Consider the following 22,760-nt stretch of genomic DNA (forward strand, 5'->3'; position numbering starts at 1 on the left):
TCCTATAAGGGTTCCGTTTTTCCTCTTTGAGGTACGGAACCCTAAAAAATAATAAACCTTTGAATTCAGATTTCTTATCGTATTGCAATAATCTAAACATCCAAATTATAAACAAATCAATTATTTTTGCAGTCGGTACCAGACCTGTTCGTCGCCTTGCTATTGCCTGTTTGCCCCACCCAACCATACGCAGGCTGGCACCGACTCCAAAAATAATTGATTTGTTTATAATTTGGATGTTTAGATTATTGCAATACGATAAGAAATCTGAATTCAAAGGTTTATTATTTTTTGCTTTTTAGTTTCTCCGTGTTTTGTAACGCGCTTATTTTTGAAGGCGGTTTTATTTTTTGTTAAAAAAGTTTATTTATTTGTTGATTTTTAGTGGTTCCTATTGATATTATATGTATCAGTCCGAATACATGTACACTAGTGAAAGAATTATCCTTTAACTCCTAACCATTGAGGAGTTGACCTTCCATCATCAGCTCAGCCACATAAAATTATTACCATCAGGCGTAAATACTGGTTTACCTTTGAAAAATACACTGAAAACATTACATGTGCCTATAACATTTGAAGAGTTCCCTCGATTTCTCCAGGATCCCATCATCAGACCCTGACTTGGTGCCAATGGGACCATCTCGGGGTTATACCCGTTCGATCAAAAAAAAAATTTTGAAAATCGGTCCACAATTCTCGGAGATATCGAGGAACATACATACAAAAAAAAAAAAAAAAACATTCAGTCGAATTGAGAACCTCCTCCTTTTTTGAAGTCGGTTAAAAAGATAAATGTTCTTATCATAATATTCAAAAAATTGTTAATATTTCAAATAATTTAATTTTACTACGGGGTTATTATTTTTTAATCAAATTTTTCTGTCAACGTCTATGAACTAGAATTTCCTAGACTTTTCCATTCCACGTCCATCTTTCATGAAGAGCCAATGCCAAGTGATTGGTTCGCCAATGTGTAAACGGCGGCTCTTATCTTGGCCAAGGGGTTTCACAAAGGGTTGGTGGAACCGTTGGCCATATGTGTACAGCGGCCATTAGGTTTGTCATTTAAGACAGGTACACATCTGCGTTCTACAGGGCCAAATTCATCGATGCGATCGACATCAAATCGACATGCTTGAGCGCCCGACATAAACTTCTTCTTCCTTTTAACGCAATATCAGGTCATGTTCAATCCTCAAAAAATAAAGTAAATTTTAGAAACTTTCTGCTTATCGAATCCACAGTCGCGTTCGCGGCATCGCAACACGATTCGCGCGCAGTCTGGAGCGGGCTTTACACCCTGACGAGTGCTGCCTCTGCGTGCGTCCCATGACACGGCTATGGGCAGCATGCGCTCGAGCTCGGTGTACCCCTTACCATTACATTTCATCTGTCAAAAGGGCCTCTACGTGTTGGCTTCGGCGACGCACTTCGGCACGCGTTTGAAAGGTCCGGAATACTACCTATGGTTTCCGTGATGGAAAATACATACACGATAGTAAAATGATTAAGAGATGTTATCGCTTTCGTTACACAGATGTTAATGGTAATGCAATATACATATACAATGACCTGACAGTAATGAAGCTAGGAACATACTACGCGGACGTCCGTCGTAAAACGACCGCGACCGCGACCTATCAGTGTGCACGGAACAAAACATCCAGAGAGCCAGATTTCGATCGGACGTCCGTGCGCTCAAGGCCACGTCCGCGTCCGTCGACCGATAGTTTGCACGGTTATGTGTATTTCCATTGTCCAGATTCCCGTCCGCGGTCGTTTTACGACGGACGTCCGCGTAGTATGTTCCTAGCTTGAAGCTGCAACATTAATAGGGTCAAATAAAACAACTACTACGATTATATTTTTATTGCACTCCCGTATACAATACAAAATTTAAATGGCGTTAATTAACATTCAATTCTAATATTGATCTACTATTCGTAAATAATGTCTTGTGTTGTATTTAAATTAAACATTTAAGAACGTATTATATTGGAAATATTATATTATTAGAGATTTTATAATATTGAAACAAAACAAACAAATAAGAGTATATGAATATTTAGTGAACGTAAAAATAAAGTTAAACATATAGCCGTAAATAAAATTTGTGCACATAAAATACCCAAAACTTCTTAAAATAAATGCAATATGTGACTGAAATATACGAATAAGGTCCGAGTGAAATGCATTAGCTACACCAAAAACTGTATAAATTAAAACTATTTAAAGGTGCATAGTATTATAGTGACTGATTTAAAACTACTTGAGACTATTTTATTATAATTTATATGATAAAAATGATCAATCAAACTTGACTGCATATATATAGAAATGTAATTATTGTCCTAACCTTCTAACGTTGCAAGTCTCAGTTGCCATTTTACATTAGTTAGTATACGTTCAAAATACACATTTTAAACATAGTATGGATAACTGTATTGAGATCGGTAATGTATTCTACAAGGTTGTGGGACCTAAACTACTCGACAAAGACAACCTGTAGCTACCTTATGACATCCATCATAATAAAAATTTAGTGCCTAATAGCTTAACATCAAATTTTGTCGAAAACATTGGTATTTGTTAATGTCATCAAAGAGGATCGAGTATTATAGAGAGTTACTGTCGAAGTAATATGTGTAATCACAGTGCATTTACTGCTATCTTTTGACACGGGCTTAAAACTTTTGAGCCTCAGTTTTGACAATTTGGCCCATATTCTTAGCTTGATATGTTTTAAAATGTCAAATATTAATATTAGCGCCAAGTAGCTGAGCGTACTCCAAAGGTGTAATGCCATCTAGGCCACCATACCTTTTTCTGTATGGTACTAAGGTACGTTTTTTTCTTAGACTTTATCTGTCTATACGGAGTTATATATGTCTTTGATGTCATGCTACTTCAGTCAACGAAAAATACGTTCGTGAAAATTCGATGGTAAAACATTTTGCACTATATCTGTATAGCTCTAGCTGAAATCCTCTTTACACGGTGCTCGTGAGCATTGCGAGAGATTCTAACAGCTTATTCCTGATCCCATTTTAAGACTAAAATTTCATACATACTTTTCTGGATAATATCGCCTAGTTCCCGAGTTATTACCAATTTAAAATAGTACATTACATCAGAGGCCGGGAAAATGAGGATTTCCGGCCAAGTGGGTATATATTGGATTGGGATACGAGGCCGGGAATCCGTTTTCACGCCGAGGCATGTATAGTGCTTTTCTCAAACATACAATGAAATAAATAAAAAATGCTCTAAAGGACAATATTTTATAAAAAAAAGTTACTTTGCAGGCCTAGGCCTAAAAAATAATATGAAATCCCTTTACAGTCCTCTCGAGTTGTTGCGCCCAAAAAGAGATACTTCCCAGCCCATTTTAAGGAACGTAAAGACAATATTTCATTGCATGTTTGAGAAATAGTACATTACATCAGAGGCCGGGAAAATGAGGATTTCCGGCCAAGTGGGTATATATTGGATTGGGATACGAGGCCAGGAATCCGTTTTCACGCCGAGGCATGTATAGTGCTTTTCTCAAACATACAATGAAATAAATAAAAAATGCTCTAAAGGACAATATTTTATAAAAAAAAGTTACTTTGCAGGCCTAGGCCTAAAAAATAATATGAAATCCCTTTACAGTCCTCTCGAGTTGTTGCGCCCAAAAAGCGATACTTCCCAGCCCATTTTAAGGAACGTAAAGACAATATTTCATTGCATGTTTGAGAAAAATATATTTTCTTTTTGTTACTCAGTACAAAAGGCTTTTTAACGACGTTGATGCCATTGTGGAGAATAATCTCACTATCCTCATTGAAAGATGTCAAAAAGTGAGAAGTAAAACCCTTCAAAATGAGGTTTTTAGAAAAAATAAGTTTCAAAACCCATTTTAAGTGCCATTTTTATGAATAACATTTACTTTTTATATAAAAAAAATATTTAAAATAGTAAAAAAAATTACAAAAAATATTTTTTTCCTTATTTCGTCCTTACAAATGCGTGGTTAAAATCTCTCGCAATGCTCACGAGCACCGCGTATAATACACATAAACATATTATTATTGTATTTTACTGATTTACTCTTAAAATCTTGTACACTTCAGGAAATGTATCCCCAAGTAAATCATAAACAAGGTGTACACTTACGTTGGTGATTTCGGTAAAAACAATATTAATTTTCATATTCCCTTACTTTTTAGACTAATATTGATCATTATTCTATACGTATATATAAAACCCAATTGATGAATGGATTAGGGTGCATTAGGGTAATTCCGAATGACAAAAATGCTCTGGTAATTCCGAAAGGGGAATCTTGATATGATGGATATAATGGTGATTTTTGTGCGACTTTCGAAATTAGACGACTTTCGGAATTACCCTAATGCACCTTACAAGAAAATGAATTAATTGTATTCATGGAAGTATTTTGCCATGTAATTATATTAAGATTGGTGGCCATGTAAAATACTAGTCAATAGTAACTTATTATTACGACTAAAACAATAAGTATTGCAACAGTCACATATTAATAGCAATATGCATTAATCTATAGGCACTGGTCCCACCGCGAGCTAGTAAGCTATGAGCAATCGGCTATAAAAACGAAAGCACTAAAAACTAAGCACCCCTGTGCAAATAAAAGAGACACGGCGATTTTGATAGCTCACCGCTGAGCGAGTAACTATAAACATCGCCGTGTCTCTTTTATTTACAGGGGAGTGATTATCTTTTGGTTTTTTTTTATAGCCCATAGCTTACTAGCTCGCGGTGGGACCAGTGCCATAATAACAAAGAAAGGAAGGTGTCCCAGGAAGCAGAAGTTTTTTTTTATAAAGTACATATAGTGCAACATTTCTAACTTCTAATGGTTGACTGATGTGGTATATTAATGTTCAGGCGATTTAAACTACTTGCAGGAGCGGTTCACTTCGCGATTCTATCGCCGCGTTACAAGTACATGCCGGCGGCCGCGAGTTCGCGGCCCATTCAGCCGTGACGACCTTCACGCGGCGCAATAGAATTCAATGTCGGCTGCTCGCTGCGGTCCGATTGTTAATGTAGGTAAGAATTTAGAATGGCGGCATTTTGTAAACATCAAGGGATAGAGCCTTCTGTACTTGTACTATTATATATTCTGTGCTACTTGTGAACATGAGAAAATAGATATTCCTTCCACGTAAATAATAGTAAAATTAAATGCCATTAGAAATGGAATTCAATGGTAGAGCCAATATGCTCGATTTCCTCCACGTGTGTGTCTAAACAGAGAGGTCGTCAGTTATATGATTATAAAGACAGGTATAAAAATTCAACTATTCACACGGGTTGAAACGTCTGCCTCGACACTTATTATTAGAGATGCAACGGATAGTTGTTTGGCCGGATACAGGATACCGAATATACAGCCGAATATTTGGTATCCGGCCAGAAGAATTTAACCTACAATTTAAGCAGGGAGCAGGCGCGTCATGCAGGTTTTGACTTGTTTCGTAGTAAACTTTGCGCGGAGTCCGTTTTAAATGCAAACTTAGTTTTGATATAATTATAATTAGTTCGTTCATGGCAATATGGATGTTTAAATGTTATTTTTTTAATAATAAAGGCCTATGATTATAACCGTAACTGTTTTTTTTACATTTAATTTGTTTACCCCAAAACCATTCAATCAAAAATAGCACATCCGGTGGTATCAGGCCGGATAGTACGTCACTATCCGGCATCCGGCCGAATAGGCCGGATACCGAATAGTAACCAAATATTCGGTGCACCTCTACTTATTAATAATATTAACAACTAGTTAAAAGTAGTCCCAGAGAATCCTAAGTTCTATGCGACAGTGCTTTTTAACCCCCGACGCAAAAACGAAGGGGTGTTATAAGTTTGACGTGTCTGTCTCTCTGTCCGTCTGTCTGTCTGTCTGTCTGTCTGTCTGTCTGTTTGTCTGTCTGTGTGTGTCTGTCTGTGGCATCGTAGCTCCCGAACGGAAGAACCGATTTCGATTTAGTTTTTTTTTATTTGAAAGCTGTGTTAGTCGGGAGTGTTCTTAGCCATGTTTCATGAAAATCGATCCACTAGGTCGCGGTCTGGGGTTTTTCAAAATTTTAATTAACTTGTGTAAACAATTTACAGTGCCGGCATAATCGTGAACTTTGTCGGAATACACAAAACGATAATGAAACGCGTCAGGGATTTCTTTCGCGGTGAAAAGGTTAACACGTTCACTGCCAAGAACCCGCAAGGTGAGCAATCGTGGACTTTGCTTAGATGCCGGACAACCCGTAGCCCGCTATATAAGACAACGGTTATAGATAACGATCGGTTTCTGGAGCAGTGCGCCATTTTTTGTCTGGCAGTGAGTGTTAGAAACACGAACACAACCGAAACGTAGTCTAAAGCTAACCCAAAAAGCGAACTTTACACACACTAATGAATATCAAAAAGTATTGTAATCACACATTTACTTTTTTTTGCCACTACGATCTAAGTACAAAATTCAGACAGTACTCGTCTGGTGTGTTTTATCTTCCCCTGTTTTGCTTCCATTGGCCTGTTTCGTATCACCTTTAGTTTCTTCGTATTTTGATAATAAATATTGGGCGAAGAAATCGTCCTTGTTTAAGTCTAAGTTTTTATAACGCTTTTCGTTTACTGGATAGTTGGAGATATTATTGCTTATGTTGTGTAGTATATCTACGTCTGGTATTCTTTTGTATAGATGTTTCGTGTTTGGTTTGGAAGGGTATACAGCGGGTATTACCTCGTTTTTGGCTCTTATGCTTTTGGGTAGGGCTTCGGATTTTAGTTGGACGAGGGTAGTGTTGACTACGGAGCAATCGATCTGCATTAGTGTTACATGGTCGGCCATTGTGGAATCTGGAAAAGATTAATGAAGTCATCAATGTTTATTGTAGGGCTATTACCATCTGGGGCCCATTTCTCGAAGCTACAAGTTACGATTTACAAGTGGTTGTCAATGTCTAATATGACAACTTGGAAAGAGACTTCCGCTTGTAACTTGTAACTGTCAATTTTGATAAATGGGCCCCTGAACGTTGGAGTAAATACAGATACACATGCTTGCTCATAATAAGGACACCGTTGTCAGTCTTAGCGGGCAATATGGACGCCAACTTGGGCGGTGTAGCGTGTGACACGATCAGCAACAGCAGGTGCTCTCCCATGCCCACGCCCACTACGTGGAACGTGTCGCGGCGGTGTAGCGCGCGGCTCTCTCACACACACATCTGTAGGTGTACACTAGTGACTCACCGTTGCCAGTCTTGGCGGGCAGTATGAGCGCCATCTTGGGCGGTATGGTCATGTTATGCGACACGGCCGGCAACAGCAGGTGCTCTCCCTTGCCCACGCCCACTACGTAGAACGTGTCGTCGCGGCGGTGAAGCGCGCGGAGCAAGGCGTTCCATTCGCCGAAGTCACCATATTCGTAGTCCGGCTTCACCTTTGAACGACAAGAAATCGAGGGTTATGTGACTAAGAGCCGGTTGCATCAAACCGTCTATCACCGTTAAAGCGTTCGATAAAGTTTATTGTATGGGAAGTTCCATAAACATCTGCTGCGTGACGATGAAGCTAGGAACAAATTATGGGACGCGTCCAGCGAACGCCGTCCTCTGCCGCGATCTGGACAATGAATATGCACTGGATTGTGCAAACTATCGGTCGTCGGTCGTGGACGTGGCCTTGAGCGCACGGGCGTCCGCAAGTCATCTGGCGCCCTGGATGTTTTAAGACCGTGCAATCCGTGCATACAGATTGGTCGCGACCGCGGTCGCGCGACCGGGGACGTCCGCGTAGTATGGTCCTAGCTTGATGTGTCTGTCAAATGTGGTTGATGCAACTGGATGCTCGTATAGTTATGTGACATTGTATAATTCAACCTCGTATCTCAGAAGTGCGAGTGATATACGAGTTCGAGTGGTAAAGTCGACATAACAATGCGAGGTTGAGTCACATAGTCAGCGATATATTTTATATTTAGATGATTCATTATCAAAGCGGACTTCAGGCTCGTGCCCCGTGGCAAAAATACCGCGATAACGCTAGGAAGAAGATATTTAGATGATTATTGTATTCCGAACTTCCCAAACATTGATTATTCTTTTTTTTAATGGGCTTGCCAAGAGGCCACAGACTAGCCAAAGGCAAAGACGGCCTACGACGGAGATAGCTCGCCTAGAAGATGCCTGTTCACCCTTGACTTGAAGGTTGCCGGGGATTATTCATTTGCACCATTACTTTGGTAAACACTATTGGTACTTAGGCTAAAATAAATGTCATATACAAAGTGACCAAGGCCTCCAAGTGTTCAAGTGTTCTGTAGAGGGGGCGCTATAAGCCTTCGGTAATTGTGTCATATACTTGAAAATTTCGACCCTTACCCTTACCACCGTGTCCGAATGGCCGAGTGGTTTAGGCATCCGTCGCGATAACGGAGGACGCTGGTTCGAATCCAGCTTTGAACACTTGGGAGGCTTTGGTCACTTTTTTTTTTGTATATGACATTTATTTCAGTTTATTTCAGACTATTGGTAGGTTTTACCAATTTGGCTAATCAAAAATATTCCCGCGCAAATTCATACGTGGTAATTAGTTGAACCAGGGACATCATTTTCTTTTACGAAAAAAAAATCTCTAACTAAACGAATAAAAGACTCACCTTCGGGTAAAGAGTCTCATAGTCCATCATAGCCGGGAACTCCAACTCTTTCCCTCGTCGCATGCGGCGGAGGCGCGGCTTGTCGTAAAAGTTGCCGTCTAGGTTCAGCTTGTTGTACAACTTGTATGAGCCGAAGAGACCTGAATTCAAATAAAAAATGGTGAAATTATTGTTGAAAAACATCCTGTCTGGTATAGGCATCCTTTATCAAAAGCCACGCCATTTGAACACCGAAAACGTCTAATGACGTCGTTACTTGTCTTGCCCACAGCGTCAAAAACAAACTTGGCAAGTTGCGTGAAGGATTGGCGCTGATTATCATAAGAACACGTGATCCTATGGAAGTTACTAGGCCGCACACACTTACACACTTGCTAGGGCGGCATCCGTGAGAATTTGACTTCATACTATTTTGGTAGAATCTAAATATATAAAAGAAGAAACTGACTGACTGACATAATCAACGCACATCCGAAACCGCTGGTCCTAGGGATTCCAAATTTGGCACGTAGATCCCTTAAAAGGTGTAGAGGAGCACTAAGATCGGATTTTTCAAAATTCACCTACTATGGGGATGAAATGGTGGTCGAAAGTTTTTATGGGAAAATAGATTACTACGCAGGCGAAGCCGCGGGAAAAGCTAGTTTATCATATTTCCCAAATGAAGGCAGCGCCAGTCGTGCATCTAGCGAACGGAACGCTGTCAAAGTAACTTTCATACTGGGTAATAAGGTTTACGGTTTACATTCGCTCCCATCCAATGCGATTGAGTGATGTTTGCGTTTATGATAAAACTTTCACCGTTTAGGCACTGGTCCCACCGCGAGCTAGTAAGCTATGAGCTATCGGCAAATAAAAGAGACGCGGCGATTTTGATAGCTCACCGCTGGGCGAGTAACTATAAACATCGCCGTGTCTCTTTTATTTGCACGGGAGTGCTTATCTTTTGTTCGTTTTTATAGCCAATCATAGCTTACTAGCTTACGGTGGGACCAGTGCCTTAAGCGTTTGAATACGCTCGCTTCATCACTAAATCATGTCTGCCAATATTTTTGACTGTTGTATTGTAAGGTATGTATTTCATCAAGTTTTCATGACAATTAGAACTCACCAGTAACTTTATTATCAGCGAAGTACCGACTAGCCCTCCGTTTTGGCTTCGCTTCATTACTGGTCCAGTTAAGCGTTGTACCACGTCCGATCCACCGTTTCAACTCGCCAGCGAGTCTGATGCTCTCGTTCTGGTTTATATGCCCCGTGTCTTTCACTTTTACGTTCTGACAGTCAGGGGTGTATGCGCTCTGGTTTGACGCGTCTGGAATTGCTGAAAGATATACCGGAATTCAATAAGTTATGCTGCTCGGAAAGCATAGAAAAAACCTTTGAGACAGAAACAAATACACTACTGTTAAAAAGTTTGAGACGAAACACGACTTTTAGTTTCATTTTGAATAAAACCACAGACTACAATATATAGTACAAGTCAAGACGGCTCACTCCTTTGATATTCACAAAATGCCGCCATTCTAAACTCATGCGAGCAGCCGACATTGAATTCTATAGCGCGCGCGAAGGTCGTCACCACTGAATTCGCGGCCCCCGGCATGTACTTGTAGCGCGGCGATAGAATTGCGGAGTGAGCCGCCCCTGATAAAACGCTTCGTCGATAATCGACTTTCCATGATGCCAAGACTTTGTCTGCTTTGAAGTACATACTAAAGCGTCTGGGAAGAGAAAGACCCTGACATTCTAGATGCTATTCTATTGTACAGGAGAGTTATTAATGTTTCATTTTTATTAGCCTATAGGATGTCCCACTGCTGGGCAAAGGCCTCCCCCCCTAGATTTCCAATCCCGATTAAGTGCAGCATCCGTCCAGTTGTTGAGAATTAATGAATATTTTATTAATAACTCTTCTGTTTACTTAATACACTTTCACACATTATTTCCGGTTTTAGGTGATCACAACAAACTAGTATTTCCACAAAACCTTAGTAAAAATGTTGATTATTTGCATCATTTGTGTTTGGTCTTAAATTTTCTGGCGGTCGTGTATCTTCCTGCGTTTGTCACAGAAATCGGCAGAATCATTACCCACTAGCACACCTCGGACACTGGCGATCAAATATACGAAAGAGGTGAGGTAAGGTTCCTAGCACACAGTCTAAGCTCTTGTAGGTGACCGCGTACTATGCTTGTATGAGTGAAATATGACAGGTCGACTGTATATGTTCGTGTTTTTGACAGGCGGTAACTGTGAGGTAATCGAGAGGGGTTGGGCGGCACTTTCAACGGAGAGCGGGAGTGGCACTGTGCCACTAGGCTATAAGTCTTATGCACTTACCTTTATCGATTTTACTTGGCTCGGGAACTTCCTTATTATCCTCTGACACTGACAATAAGTGTCTGGAGCCGACGTGAGGACCAGTGGGGCCCACTAAAGGTTTAGAACCCCACCTGTAACCAAAAATTTAGTTCAATTTTTTTGCAAAACATCCGTTAAGTCTTTGTGCCTTCGTATTGTTACGGAAATGTACGAACGTGTCATGCTATTTCAGTCAATCTCAGTACAAGATGTACTGACATTGATTGAACTAGCATGACAAATACGAACGTTTCCGAAGGAAACCCTTTTCGCACTACATCTGTATACTCGTGGTTCGTCTCGTTTATTTTTCGCCACATTCCTAAATTTGTCCGATTCTGCTTTCGTCAGCCATTCTTTATTCGTCACGATTGTCGATGGTCTTTCTCAACTACGGTCAATTTCGTTGTTCATCTTTATCTTAATCCGTCTCGTTCTTTACTCGTCATAATCTTCTTCCGGCATGTTCGCTGTTAAATCTATGTTTTTCGTAGTCTTAGGTCGGTACCAAGTTAGAATATGACGTGATATGACCAAATACGAAATGACGAAAAACGATTGAGTCGAAATAAGAAAAAGGCCAACAACTCATTATGGCTATTTAAGTTGACGAATGAAGAATGGCTGACGAAAGCAGCATCAGACAAATTTAGCAACGTGACGAAGAACAAACGCTTCGATTTAGACAACTACCCAAGATGGCTTAGTTTATTATTAGGTAAATTAAAGCTGAAGCTAAATTTGCCCGTCAAAAGATAACCTTTGACAATATTACGCAAAACTTTGGTACAAGGCTTATATTGACCGGGATATAGACCGTGATTACCTTTTTGATTTTTGTCGAGCTCCCGATATGTCAATATAAGTCTAATGAAAATAACCGTGAATCATTCAAAACTCTTATTTGGTACAAGGGACATATTCGACATGTCTTCCTCTGTCGCACTTATAAATTCACACGTAAGAGTGACAGGGAAACAACATGTCATGCGTGGTTTGCGGCAGGCCCTCTGTAAACAAACCGCCTTGATGCATCCGTCTCGTAAAGAAAAGTTCAGAAAAAAACTGTTTAAGGCATAGTACACATATGTTACAGTTTTGTGTTTATTGTGTGTGAAAGTGCACAAACACCACAAAATAAGGAACTTGTAAAAGGAACTCACCCTAAAATGTTGAAATTGAGTGACACCATAAACACCATAGCACACAAAAGAGCGATGTTCTTCTTAGGTATCAGGACCCGGCCATCCAAACGCGGTATCTGCAATGAAAAAAAAAGAACATAACATTGAATTTGACGATAAAATCTGTCAATAGCGTAACTCGCTCGTATGTTCTCGCGCGCGAGCCCGTACATACATCCTAGCGCGATATCAGCCAAGGACTCGCGCGCAAAAACGCAGAAAAAAAATCGACAGGCAAAGTCGATAAACTAATTTGAGTAGTTATCTGCCAATTGCCCCTGGTAGTGTTAATAGGCGAGACGACTAAAAAAACTATTTAGTCCGTCAGTTGGATTATCAAAAAAATTTGGATTTTTTCTTTTTTCTCGTAAACGAAATATGACGTCACGCGTAGGTACAATTTTTACTTAAAAGTGATGTCACAAGCCCCCACTCCGGAACTGTATCTGTATCTTTGTATTAATTCATTAATTAGATAAAGCGAAAAATATGTGTTCAGTATTTTTGGACGATCTAACTAACGGACTAAACATAATGCCATATTTTTTATGTAGTCGTCATCCCTATTATTGAGTCCGAATAAATAATGGTTACTGACTGAAATGTCTGCAGAAGAAAATATGCGTAATATTTGCTGGACGATATGTATACCCACACTAGATAAAAGGTCAGTATTAAGATACAGCTCGAATCAAAAGAGAAGAAATTAAAAAGTGGCAACATCGTCACATCTCGGACACTGGCGATCAAATATATGAAAGAGGCGCGTTCGTAGCACACATTCTAAGCTCGTGTAGGTGAACGCGTACCATGCTTGTATGAGTGAGATATGACAGGTCGATTGTTCGCGTTTTTGACAGGCGGTAACTGTCAGGTAACTGAGAGGGGGTGGGCGTCACTTTCAGCGGGGAGCGGGAGTGGCCATACTGTACGATAGTACTCTTTATTATACTGTGACATCGTCGTGTCACCCCTTGGCCCTTTCTTATCAATTTATACGAATATACGAGAAAACACGACGACGTCGCCACTTTTTAAAGTCTACTATTTTGCCAGAATGTAAATGTTCTAATAGAAGCATGCACTGCCAGCATCGAATCGTATCGCGATGTACACCTTCGTGTATGATTATTGCGGTCATATCGAGATTCTACAGTAATGATTTAAAATTCGTTAGTGTTATAAGGGCCATCAAGAGGCTACACTCAGCTATAGTTAGTACAGGCTGATTCAGACTTAAGATTAGAGATGCAACGAATAGTTGTTTGGCCGGATACCGGATACCGAATATTCGGCTTAATCATCGGCCGAATATTCGGTATCCGGCCGCCGAATATTCGGTCAGCAGAATTTTACCTGCAATACCTACAATTTAAGCAAAGAGCGGGCGGGGGCGTCATGGGTTTTGACTTGTTTCGAAGTGAACTTCGCACGGAGTCCGTTTTAAGTGCAAACTAGTTTTGATATAATTATAATTAATTCGTTCATGGCAAAATGGATGTTTAAATGTTAATTTTTTTAATAATAAAGGGCTATGATTATAACCGTAACTGTTTTTGTACATTTAAGTTGTTTACCCCAAAACCTTTCAATCAAAAATAGCACATCCGGTATCAGGCCGGATAGTACGTCACTATTCACTATTCGGCAACCAGCCGAATATTAAAATAAGAGCCGAATAGGCCGGATACCGAATAGTAACCGAATATTCGGTGCATCTCTACTTAAGATAGTATTGTTAGTATACCTTGCGGCCTCTAGGGTGGCACAGAGCCAACTGACTCCGGAGCTCCGTGTTCTCGCGTCTCAGCTGAGCGATCTCGTTGTGAGCTTCCATCAGCTGATGCTGTAGAGAAAGCACGTAGTCTTTCTTCTTCTGACGGGACTGGCACGCTGATTCCCTGTAATGTTACAATATATAAATTACAATTTTTTAACAGGAAAATTAAAGAATATTCCTACAAACTTAAGTTACGTTATTTGATCAGAGTTCTTATGACCAATTTCTTTGAAACGTATTTTGAATCTTTAGAAACATACACCAAATACAGCACAAAACCAAATGAAACACAATCAAAAATTTGAAACTCGGTGAAATGTTGACTTGAAGAAGCGGAGATTTCTCTGGTTTTAGCGAAGGAACAATAAGTCGAGTTTTTATTGGGGAGTTTATTTGTATCTAAGGGAATTCTTTCTTATTGCGATAATAACGTTATCGTAAAGGTTGAACACGCCAAAACTGAGGCATATAAATTCATTTGCTGCTTCGTTATAATTAAAGGTATAGAATTTTTTTTGATGCCAAATAAATCGCAAAAAAGTATAGTTTTTAAATATATCAGTTACTTTTGTGAAAGATTTATAAAATTGTATGGTGTTACCTCATGACGTGGCTAAAAAGTAAAGATGTCCCAATTGTATGTTCAAAAGGTGAAACGTAGAGCAGGGCTAAGAAGTTTTAAAGCACAGAACGGCACCAGATCGGAATATAAGACAGAAATCAGCAGCAGAAACTCGATTGAGAAACTATACGTCACTAACATTCAGTCTATACGTAACAAAATTTGACTGCGTTCTGATGGATGGTGAAACTTACATAAAATCCGATTTCTAAGAAATCCCTGGCCAAGAGTTTTATACTAGCAAAAGTAGCACAGAGGCTCCCAAAGACTGTCAAATAAAAAAAGATCTAAGTTTCCAAAAAAAATACCTACTTTGGCAGGCAATTAGCAGTTGCGGTAAAAGAAGCAGCTCTTTTGTCACTACCGGAACAATAAAGGGCAGCATCTATCAAAAAGAGTGCTTACAAAAGCGATTACTTCCGTTTATTAAGAAACAACACTCCTGGCCTTTATTTTGGCCAGACATTGCCAGGTGTTACTACGCGAAACCTGTCATGGAGTGGTACAAAGCAAATGGTGTAGCCGTGGTACCGAAATATAGCTATCCACTAAATTGCCTAGAACTCCGGCCTATTGAGGAATGTATAATGAAAGGGTTTCTTAAAAAGAGAGGCGGGGAGGTTAATTCCGCGAAGGAGCGGCGAAAACTGTGGACCTGGCGACAAAGAGGTATCCTGACGTGATGGTGCAAACTCTTATAAGTCGTGTTCGAAGAAAAGTACGATCGAGGGCTTATTCGTCGAGAAACCTTGACTAATTATGGTTTGCATTTAAAATACATTAAATTTGTTCATATTTAAATCAAACATCTTTTATTTATTTATTATATTTTTTTTATAATAAACATTTAAGTGTGCCCCATTTTTGGCGTGTTCAACCTTTAGCTCGCTATTTCTGTCGCTCTTCTGTATAGGCTACACTCATATCGAATTTGGCACAATAAATAAATGATTGTATTCTGTAGTATTTGACATAAAAAAACAATATTTATAGATTTTGGGTATTAAAAGTGTATGATGACTACGTATTTTTGATTAAAAATGTGTGTAATTTTTTTACACCGAAAACGCTGTCAGCGATGTAGTGACGTCATCGAATTCGAACCTTACTGCATGTCAAAATAATCACTGACATATTGAACTTTATGCCTTCATACTTAAAAAGTCAAAAAAAAATTGTTATCAAGTAGAATGACCTTATGCGCAGATAATCTATAGACATCTATAGATTAACATGACTGTGTTGTTTTCGCCTGATTACGTAAAAGTATACTTTAAAAATATTTCTTGCTGTTTTTAAGTCATAATAAAATATGGTAATATTTTATTTCGGTTAATTGGACAGTACTTAATCATATAAGACAGACTTTAAAAAAGGGTCAAGTAGCCTATTGGCGCGATAAAGTCAGACTGCTTTCGATCGGCATCTAGCGTCAACGATTGTCATTTTGGGTAGGCCATGTGATTTTATTAAATAAACAATTTCCTCGCACCGTGGTTTACTATTTGTGTTAGCTGCGCCCTCTACACTTAATTTTGCGTAATACTTACCGATTCTTTATCATCCTCTGCTGCTTCTTCAACGCTTTGATTTCTTCTTCACTTAAATTTGACAAGTCTACAGAACTTAAGGAATTGTCGTCCATAACGATGGGTTTTTGTGCACCGTTTGGACTCGCATTCTGTACAGCGGGTAACAATACTACATTGTTTCGAGGTGGCGAGACCTGAAATGTAAATCGTTACTCAATCTTACACTTTCCTATACTTCTTTTTTTTAGCATTAGAAAATGTGTAAGCAATCTTGAGGTGTGGCTTCATTGATAAATGCTTGATGATCAGTGAAAATTTGTGGTGTTAAAGGATTAAATGTTATATCGGTATACCTATAGGGAGATGTACCTAAGTTATTTTTTTTTTTATTTTTTTTTTTGTTTGAAAGCTGTATTAGTTGGGAGTGTCTTAGCCATGTTTCATGAAAATCGGTCTACTATGTCGAGGTCGGGGTTGTTTTCAAAATTTTAATTTTTACTCAAAATTTTAAGTTAAAGATGTGAATTAGGGAAACGAATATGTACAAAAATACAACATTAAACTTCAATAAGACGACAATACAGACATAGAGTTTCACATTTCTAGATTAAATTCGTGTGGATGAATGAACAAAACTTCCTACAAATATTTTTCATTGATTGTTCATCTATGGGTGCGTTCCGAACTTCCAAAGACATATGTAACTCCGTATAAACAGATAAAGTCTAAGAAAAAAACGTACCTCACAACCATAAAGAAAAAGGTACGGTGACCTAGATGGCGTTACACCTTTGGGGGACGCTCGGCTAGATGGCGCTAATATTAATATTTGACATTTTAACACATAGCAAGCTAAGAAAATGGGCCAAAATGTCAAAATTGTGGTTCAAAAGTTTTAAGCCTTTGTTGAGAGATGGCAGTCTGTGGACTGTGATTACACATTTTACTTTGACAGTAACTCTCTATAAAACTCGATCCTCTTCGGAACTTCGGAGCAAGGTATACATTTAAATGTACGTACCTTTCTTTGGTAGCTGACTTTCTGTGGTAACGGTGATATAGCGATCTTTCCCCCCATGCCTTCTGGAACGTTCGCTTTATCCAAGAGCAAGCTGGGTACATTCTTCGGATCTACAACAACCTTGATCGGCTTGTTCACAACCTCTTTGACTATGGGTATATTGGGTATGCTGTGCTCATTGACTACTTTGAAATAACTTGGTGTGTTCGGTTGCCGACTATTGACTGGAAACAGAAAATAGATGACTTGTAGGAATAGGCAACTTGACTGTACTTAAAACATTTTATACCATGCACGGAATAAAGCATCACATAATTATTAGAAAAACATGGACAGAAGTTATTGTTAACTCCAATTTATATTTCATAAATCAGATAGAAATATATAAAGTAAATCAGTTGACCGTGACGTCACTCAATTCGATTTCATATTAATTCCATATTAGCAAGTCGTTCAAACTCATTTTGACAGTTCTTAAAAAGAAGCTAATTTGACTAGGAGGAAAGTAGCCTATTTTGGATGAGTATGTCATTATTAAATAAATAAAATATTATAGGACATTTTTACACAGATCGACTGAGCCACGGTAAGCACATGACTAAAGCTTGTGTTATGGGTACTCAGACAAACACTACTTAATTAGAAAACAATCATGACTCACGAACAAATATCTGTGATCGCCATACAAATAAATGCCCTTGCCGGGACTTGAACCCAGGACCATCAGCTTAGCAGGCACTAACCACTGGACCAGACCAGTCGAAAGTCTTATTCCACTAGAATCTTCCTTAGTTACATACCTTTACATGCATTCTTATCCACGGGATGTGTTTTCGTGAAGTTTTGATCTAATGTTGTACTTTCAAATTTGATTCCCTAAAACAATAATTCAATGTTTATACATAATCAATATAATCATACCTACTATTTACTCGTACAATTGAAATTGATAAAACAGCCATTAAAATAATGGCGATAAGATAACAAAACATACCGTGGAAGTGAATGTTATGGTATGTTACGAACAGAAAGGGTCCGCTGATAGGCATGATTTCAATAGAATATTGTAAAACATAGAAGGTCAAGCAATAGGGATGACGACTACATTAAAAAAAACCGGCCAAGTGCGAGTCGGACTCGCCCACCGAGGGTTCCGTACAAACTTTCTTTCAAACTACCTAGTAAAAATAATCTCATATTTTCATATAACTCTAATGACTTGACTAGAAGACAAAAGTATAGGCACTAATGAGTATTATAGTGTATAGCGCCATCTCCCGGTCAATTTTCTAACTAATTTGCGCGACCTGGTTTTTCAGGGATAATTCTTTATAATGTTAACCGATTTAAACAGTTTTTACTTTATTGGACAGAAGATGGTTAACGTAACACCTCGTATTAATTTGAAGTACGATATACATCCGCAAGGGTGGGTAAATTGAAAGTAAAAATCTGAAAAGTTTTTTGTGAATTAAAAAAAGTATTCAAAATACAAACACGATTATATTTTTCCTGTAATATATAGCATAAAACCAATGTTTACTAAAATTTTCATAATTTTTCGTTGGTAAACTTCGGAGATAAGGGGGGGGAACGGTATTTTTTTTTACATTTTCCTTCAAAATTCTTTTTTTTCCACAACAAAAAAATTATAAAAAATAGCTTATTTACGTTCAATTTGAGCTCTTTCCAACGATACCCCACTTGACCTAGTAACTTGAAATTTACAGTTTGCCCCCCTTTCATTTTGGCCATTTTCTACAATTAAAATTAATATATTTAAAAAAATTATACTTTCTATTTGTAGAGGTTTACAATGTTCACAACTATTCCAAATTTCAAGTTGATAGCATTAGTAGTCCTCGAGATATTTAGGAATGTGACAGACGGACAGACAGACGGACAGAGTCGCACCATAAGGGTTCCTGTTGTACCTTTTTGGTACGGAACCCTAAAAATGGCATTCTGTTTAGTCCGTCAGTTACATCAGTTAGTAGAGACATATTTTTCGCTTTTTTCTAATTAATGAAAAAACACAAAGATATAGAGCATCAAAGTTCCGGAGTGGGAGCTTGTGACGTCACTTCTAAGTAAAAATTGTACCTAGGCGTGATGTCACGCGAAACTTCAACGCACTGTACCGTCGTCATTTTTCTTTTGCGAGAAAAAAGAAAAAATACGTGTCTAAAATTCTTTGATAATCTAACTGACATTGTAACTGTCATTAAAAATTTAAAAAAAGACGGCAAATTTAAAAATGTAAGGCGAATGTTTTTCGTCCCATAGAAAACTGGACTATCGCAGCTTTTTTTAGCGACAAGATTTGCTTGACCGTCTATCAGATGGCGTTTTAAAGGCAATAAGTTGTAAGGAGTTAGCAACTATCACCGAAAACTAAATCTAAAAAATCGGCTAAGAGCGAGACGAACTCGCGCCGTGAGGGTTCAGTATCCCAGTTTTTAGACTAGATAGGGGAATTATCAGGGTCATTGTTTGACTTTTTTCGTAAATTACTTCAAACTAGTCGCCTTACATCAATTGTGATCTTTCAAATAACCTTTTTTACTATGTATACGTACATATGTGTACCAAATTTCAGGTCAATCGGACCAATTGTTTCGGTGAAACTTGACTGTGAGAGCTAGCACCACGCCACGAGATAAGACTATCCGTCTCTGTCTTTAATCGAATTAGAAAAATACGTGCGATTTATGTCGCGGCAAGATACTGTAGCCCCAATCATGTGGTCGCCCTGCAGATGCCCGATTTCTTTATAAAAATTCCTTATCTTTCCTTTTGAGTTATGGAACCCTTAACAAGGTAAAGGGGTAAAGGTCACTCACCTCTATTTTGATGACACCGTTCTCGATGGCGACCACCGGTCGGTGGTGCGGCCGCAACTGGGTGTTTTCCGGTGGCCTGACATTTGGGGGCTGCTCCGTTAGGGACGGAACGGCGTTCGAGGGATCTGTTGAATGGGAAGAAATGAACAGAATGGCGGGTTTTGGTTCAACAAAATACTAACGCTATAGTAGCTAACAAAAGAGCGCACTGCACTGGGACCTTGGATTTTTTTTTAAGTAGGTAAGTGAGAAAGAGAAAAGAATATAAGTCCTGCTCGCTCTCATTTACGTAAAAAAAATCGCAGTGCAGTGCGGTAATTTGTTAGCTACTTTAATGTTACGCGACAGGTCAAGTTTCAGCTCAAAATTACGGGTGGACATCGTGTTATATCTACACTAATATTATAAATGGGAAAGTGTCTGTTTGTTTGTCCGTTTTTCACGGCAAAACGGAGCGACAAATTGACGTGTTTTTTAAGTGGAGATAGTTGAAAGGATGGAGAGTGACATAGGCTACTTTTTGTCTCTTTCTAACGCGAGCGAAGCCGCGGGCAAAAGCTAGTAAACGAATAAAATTGATTGTATTGCTTTAACCAATCAGTTGCTTTTGGTAACTCTAGTAAAATATAACATACCACATTTTTGTAGGAACTGTTCTATATCTTCCAAATTCAAATGATTTGCAGGTTCATCTTCAAAACTGGAGATCCAATCAAATGGCGATACAGAGGAGTCTCTGGGTGTATTGGAGGAGCTGCTAAAATAAAAATAAAGAGTATTTTTCCTGTAACTGAAAATGTTATATATGTATACAGGATACAATTCTTGAGTTTGAATTTTGAGATTCAAAGTCGAATAAACTTTGTGCTGGAGATGCCTTACTCTTACTAATGTAAATTTTTTTAATAAGAATCTTATAGCATACTCATCAGAAACCGTCAATTCAAACCTAAAAAAAAAGTTTCTATATTTTTGTTGTGTGAAGAGTTAACCATTTTTATTTTTATTAATTACTGTAAGGTATTTAAGACTATTATAACCAGAGTTTTAACCTTTAAAAACCTAACCTTTAATGTATTTCTTTAGACTTCTTAAAAACTCAGAGGGTAGCCAATTGCATAATAACATCATCATAGCTAGCTATCTCTATCACTCTTTTATATTAGTGCGACAGAGCCAGACTGTATCACGATTCACAAGTCACAAAGTTTATTAAAAGCTTACTTTTTGGAATCATCATCACTGCTCGAGTCTGAATTGCTGCTGTCATTGGAAGATGATTTGATGCTCTGTATCGGTGAAACTGGCGGGATAAGGAATGAAGCAGCATCTGCTAATATCTCGCTGGGAGACGCATCAGTTGCATCTAATACTGACGACCATTGGTAGTCTTTTGTTAACTGCTCGAGAAAATCATCACCTGAAATAATAAATTCAGTATTTAGATTTATTTAATTTTAAGTTTTTTTTTTATTTTAGTCTTAGCTTATTTGTATGTTATTTAGGTTTTGATAAATTTAAAAAGATAACCAAAAAAACAAACTTGGTAATAAGCTTTCTTAAACTTACATAATCAATGAAGAAAATAGAATTATATTTGTTGAAGTCATATGTTATAAAGAGGTGAAGTTGAGAAAGCAGCTCATAATTATTATAAAACAAAATAAGTCTGCCTGTTAGCAATAAACTCAAAACTACTAAATAGATTTTCATGCAGTTTTGCATCTGCATTGGCAGTATATTCTTACCTCCTTATTCATAAACATTCACTAAAGTTATCAAGCTGACAAATTTTGTTTGTCCCTTTCTATCACACCAATATGTCGAAGGACAAACAAACTATACCAGCTTGATAACTTAGAGAATGTTTATAAATAACTAATGTTTTGCCTACCCCATGCATAGGCATTAGTAATTATAGTAAAGGCAAAATCAAATAATACTGTGTTAAAATTACTACAAAAATTAAGATAGCATATGAGTATGATAAACAATCAGCAGCTATCACTGATACATTAAATTTCAGCAGGCATGCGTGTAAACAGTGTTCAAGGGCATATAACGTGTAGAAACCACGTATGATTCGGATATTCATTGCGAGTGTAATGTACTAAAGTTACTAGGAAGTAACAGCACACATTATACTGTTATGGAGTCAACACAATACAATAGAGAACGTGAGAAGATGTGGTCATGAAACAAGCGCATTGTTATTAAAGTAAATGAAACAAAGCCGGAAAAATACAATAACAAGATTATATTTACCATACAAGTATTCCTTATTATCAAGCAAAATATCAACATCCATTGGGCTGGCTGTACAAAACTTGGTTAAATTTATAAGATTAACTAGATTAATAACATCACTTTTTTATGTAAGTAATCACATTAACAATAAAAACTGGAAAATATAAGGAGAAACACGCTGATAATGTCATCATACACCAGAATTTTTTTGATGTTTGCTTTATGGGCATTGTTCCAAATATTCATTCGATTCGTCTACAATGTTCCCAAAAAACCTCACAGCATGTTCCGAGGGATAGGTCAATTTATTCTTTTTACATTGTATTCGCTTTTGGATATCCGTTTCTTCCGTTGTTAAGTCTTTCTCACAATCATTCAATCATTTCAATATTTTTAATACTATTCTTGTGACCCATCCCGCGGTATATGCCCGTGAGTGTACATCCAGACGCTCCCGTGTGGCTTGCACGA

General features: G+C 38.2%; 1 protein-coding gene across 2 annotated transcripts; it reads right to left on the reverse strand.

The window, feature by feature from the left end:
• Positions 1-6,002: 6,002 nt before the first annotated feature.
• Positions 6,003-22,481, reverse strand: LOC125241292 (cyclic AMP-dependent transcription factor ATF-6 alpha). Of its 2 annotated transcripts, none has more exons than XM_048149694.1 (14): positions 22,308-22,481; positions 21,267-21,462; positions 20,678-20,796; positions 20,043-20,167; positions 18,000-18,075; positions 17,200-17,423; positions 16,197-16,372; positions 13,992-14,145; positions 12,224-12,321; positions 11,040-11,152; positions 9,807-10,019; positions 8,696-8,835; positions 7,288-7,477; positions 6,003-6,891 (listed from the first exon to the last, which is right to left on the reverse strand). In XM_048149694.1, the coding sequence occupies exons 1-14, from the start codon at positions 22,348-22,350 to the stop codon at positions 6,512-6,514; spliced, it is 2,247 nt and encodes a 748-aa protein (XP_048005651.1). In that variant the 5' UTR covers positions 22,351-22,481; the 3' UTR covers positions 6,003-6,511. The 2 variants fall into 2 exon arrangements, with proteins under 2 accessions (XP_048005651.1, XP_048005650.1); XM_048149693.1 differs by having other exon boundaries at positions 20,678-20,799.
• Between the last annotated feature and the right edge of the window lie 279 nt (positions 22,482-22,760).

This window comes from Leguminivora glycinivorella, chromosome Z, assembly GCF_023078275.1.
Source record: "Leguminivora glycinivorella isolate SPB_JAAS2020 chromosome Z, LegGlyc_1.1, whole genome shotgun sequence".
Classification (NCBI taxonomy): domain Eukaryota; kingdom Metazoa; phylum Arthropoda; class Insecta; order Lepidoptera; family Tortricidae; genus Leguminivora; species Leguminivora glycinivorella.

Excerpts from the sequence above, each read along its gene's own strand:
- LOC125241292 (XM_048149693.1), bottom strand. The coding sequence starts at position 22,350 with ATGGATGTTGATATTTTGCTTGATAATAAGGAATACTTGTATG. Across the intron at positions 18,076-20,042 it reads ACGGTGTCATCAAAATAGAG|GGAATCAAATTTGAAAGTAC; the intron begins GTGAGTGACCTT and ends TTATTGTTTTAG. Across the intron at positions 8,836-9,806 it reads CGCTGATAATAAAGTTACTG|GTCTCTTCGGCTCATACAAG; the intron begins GTGAGTTCTAAT and ends ATTTGAATTCAG.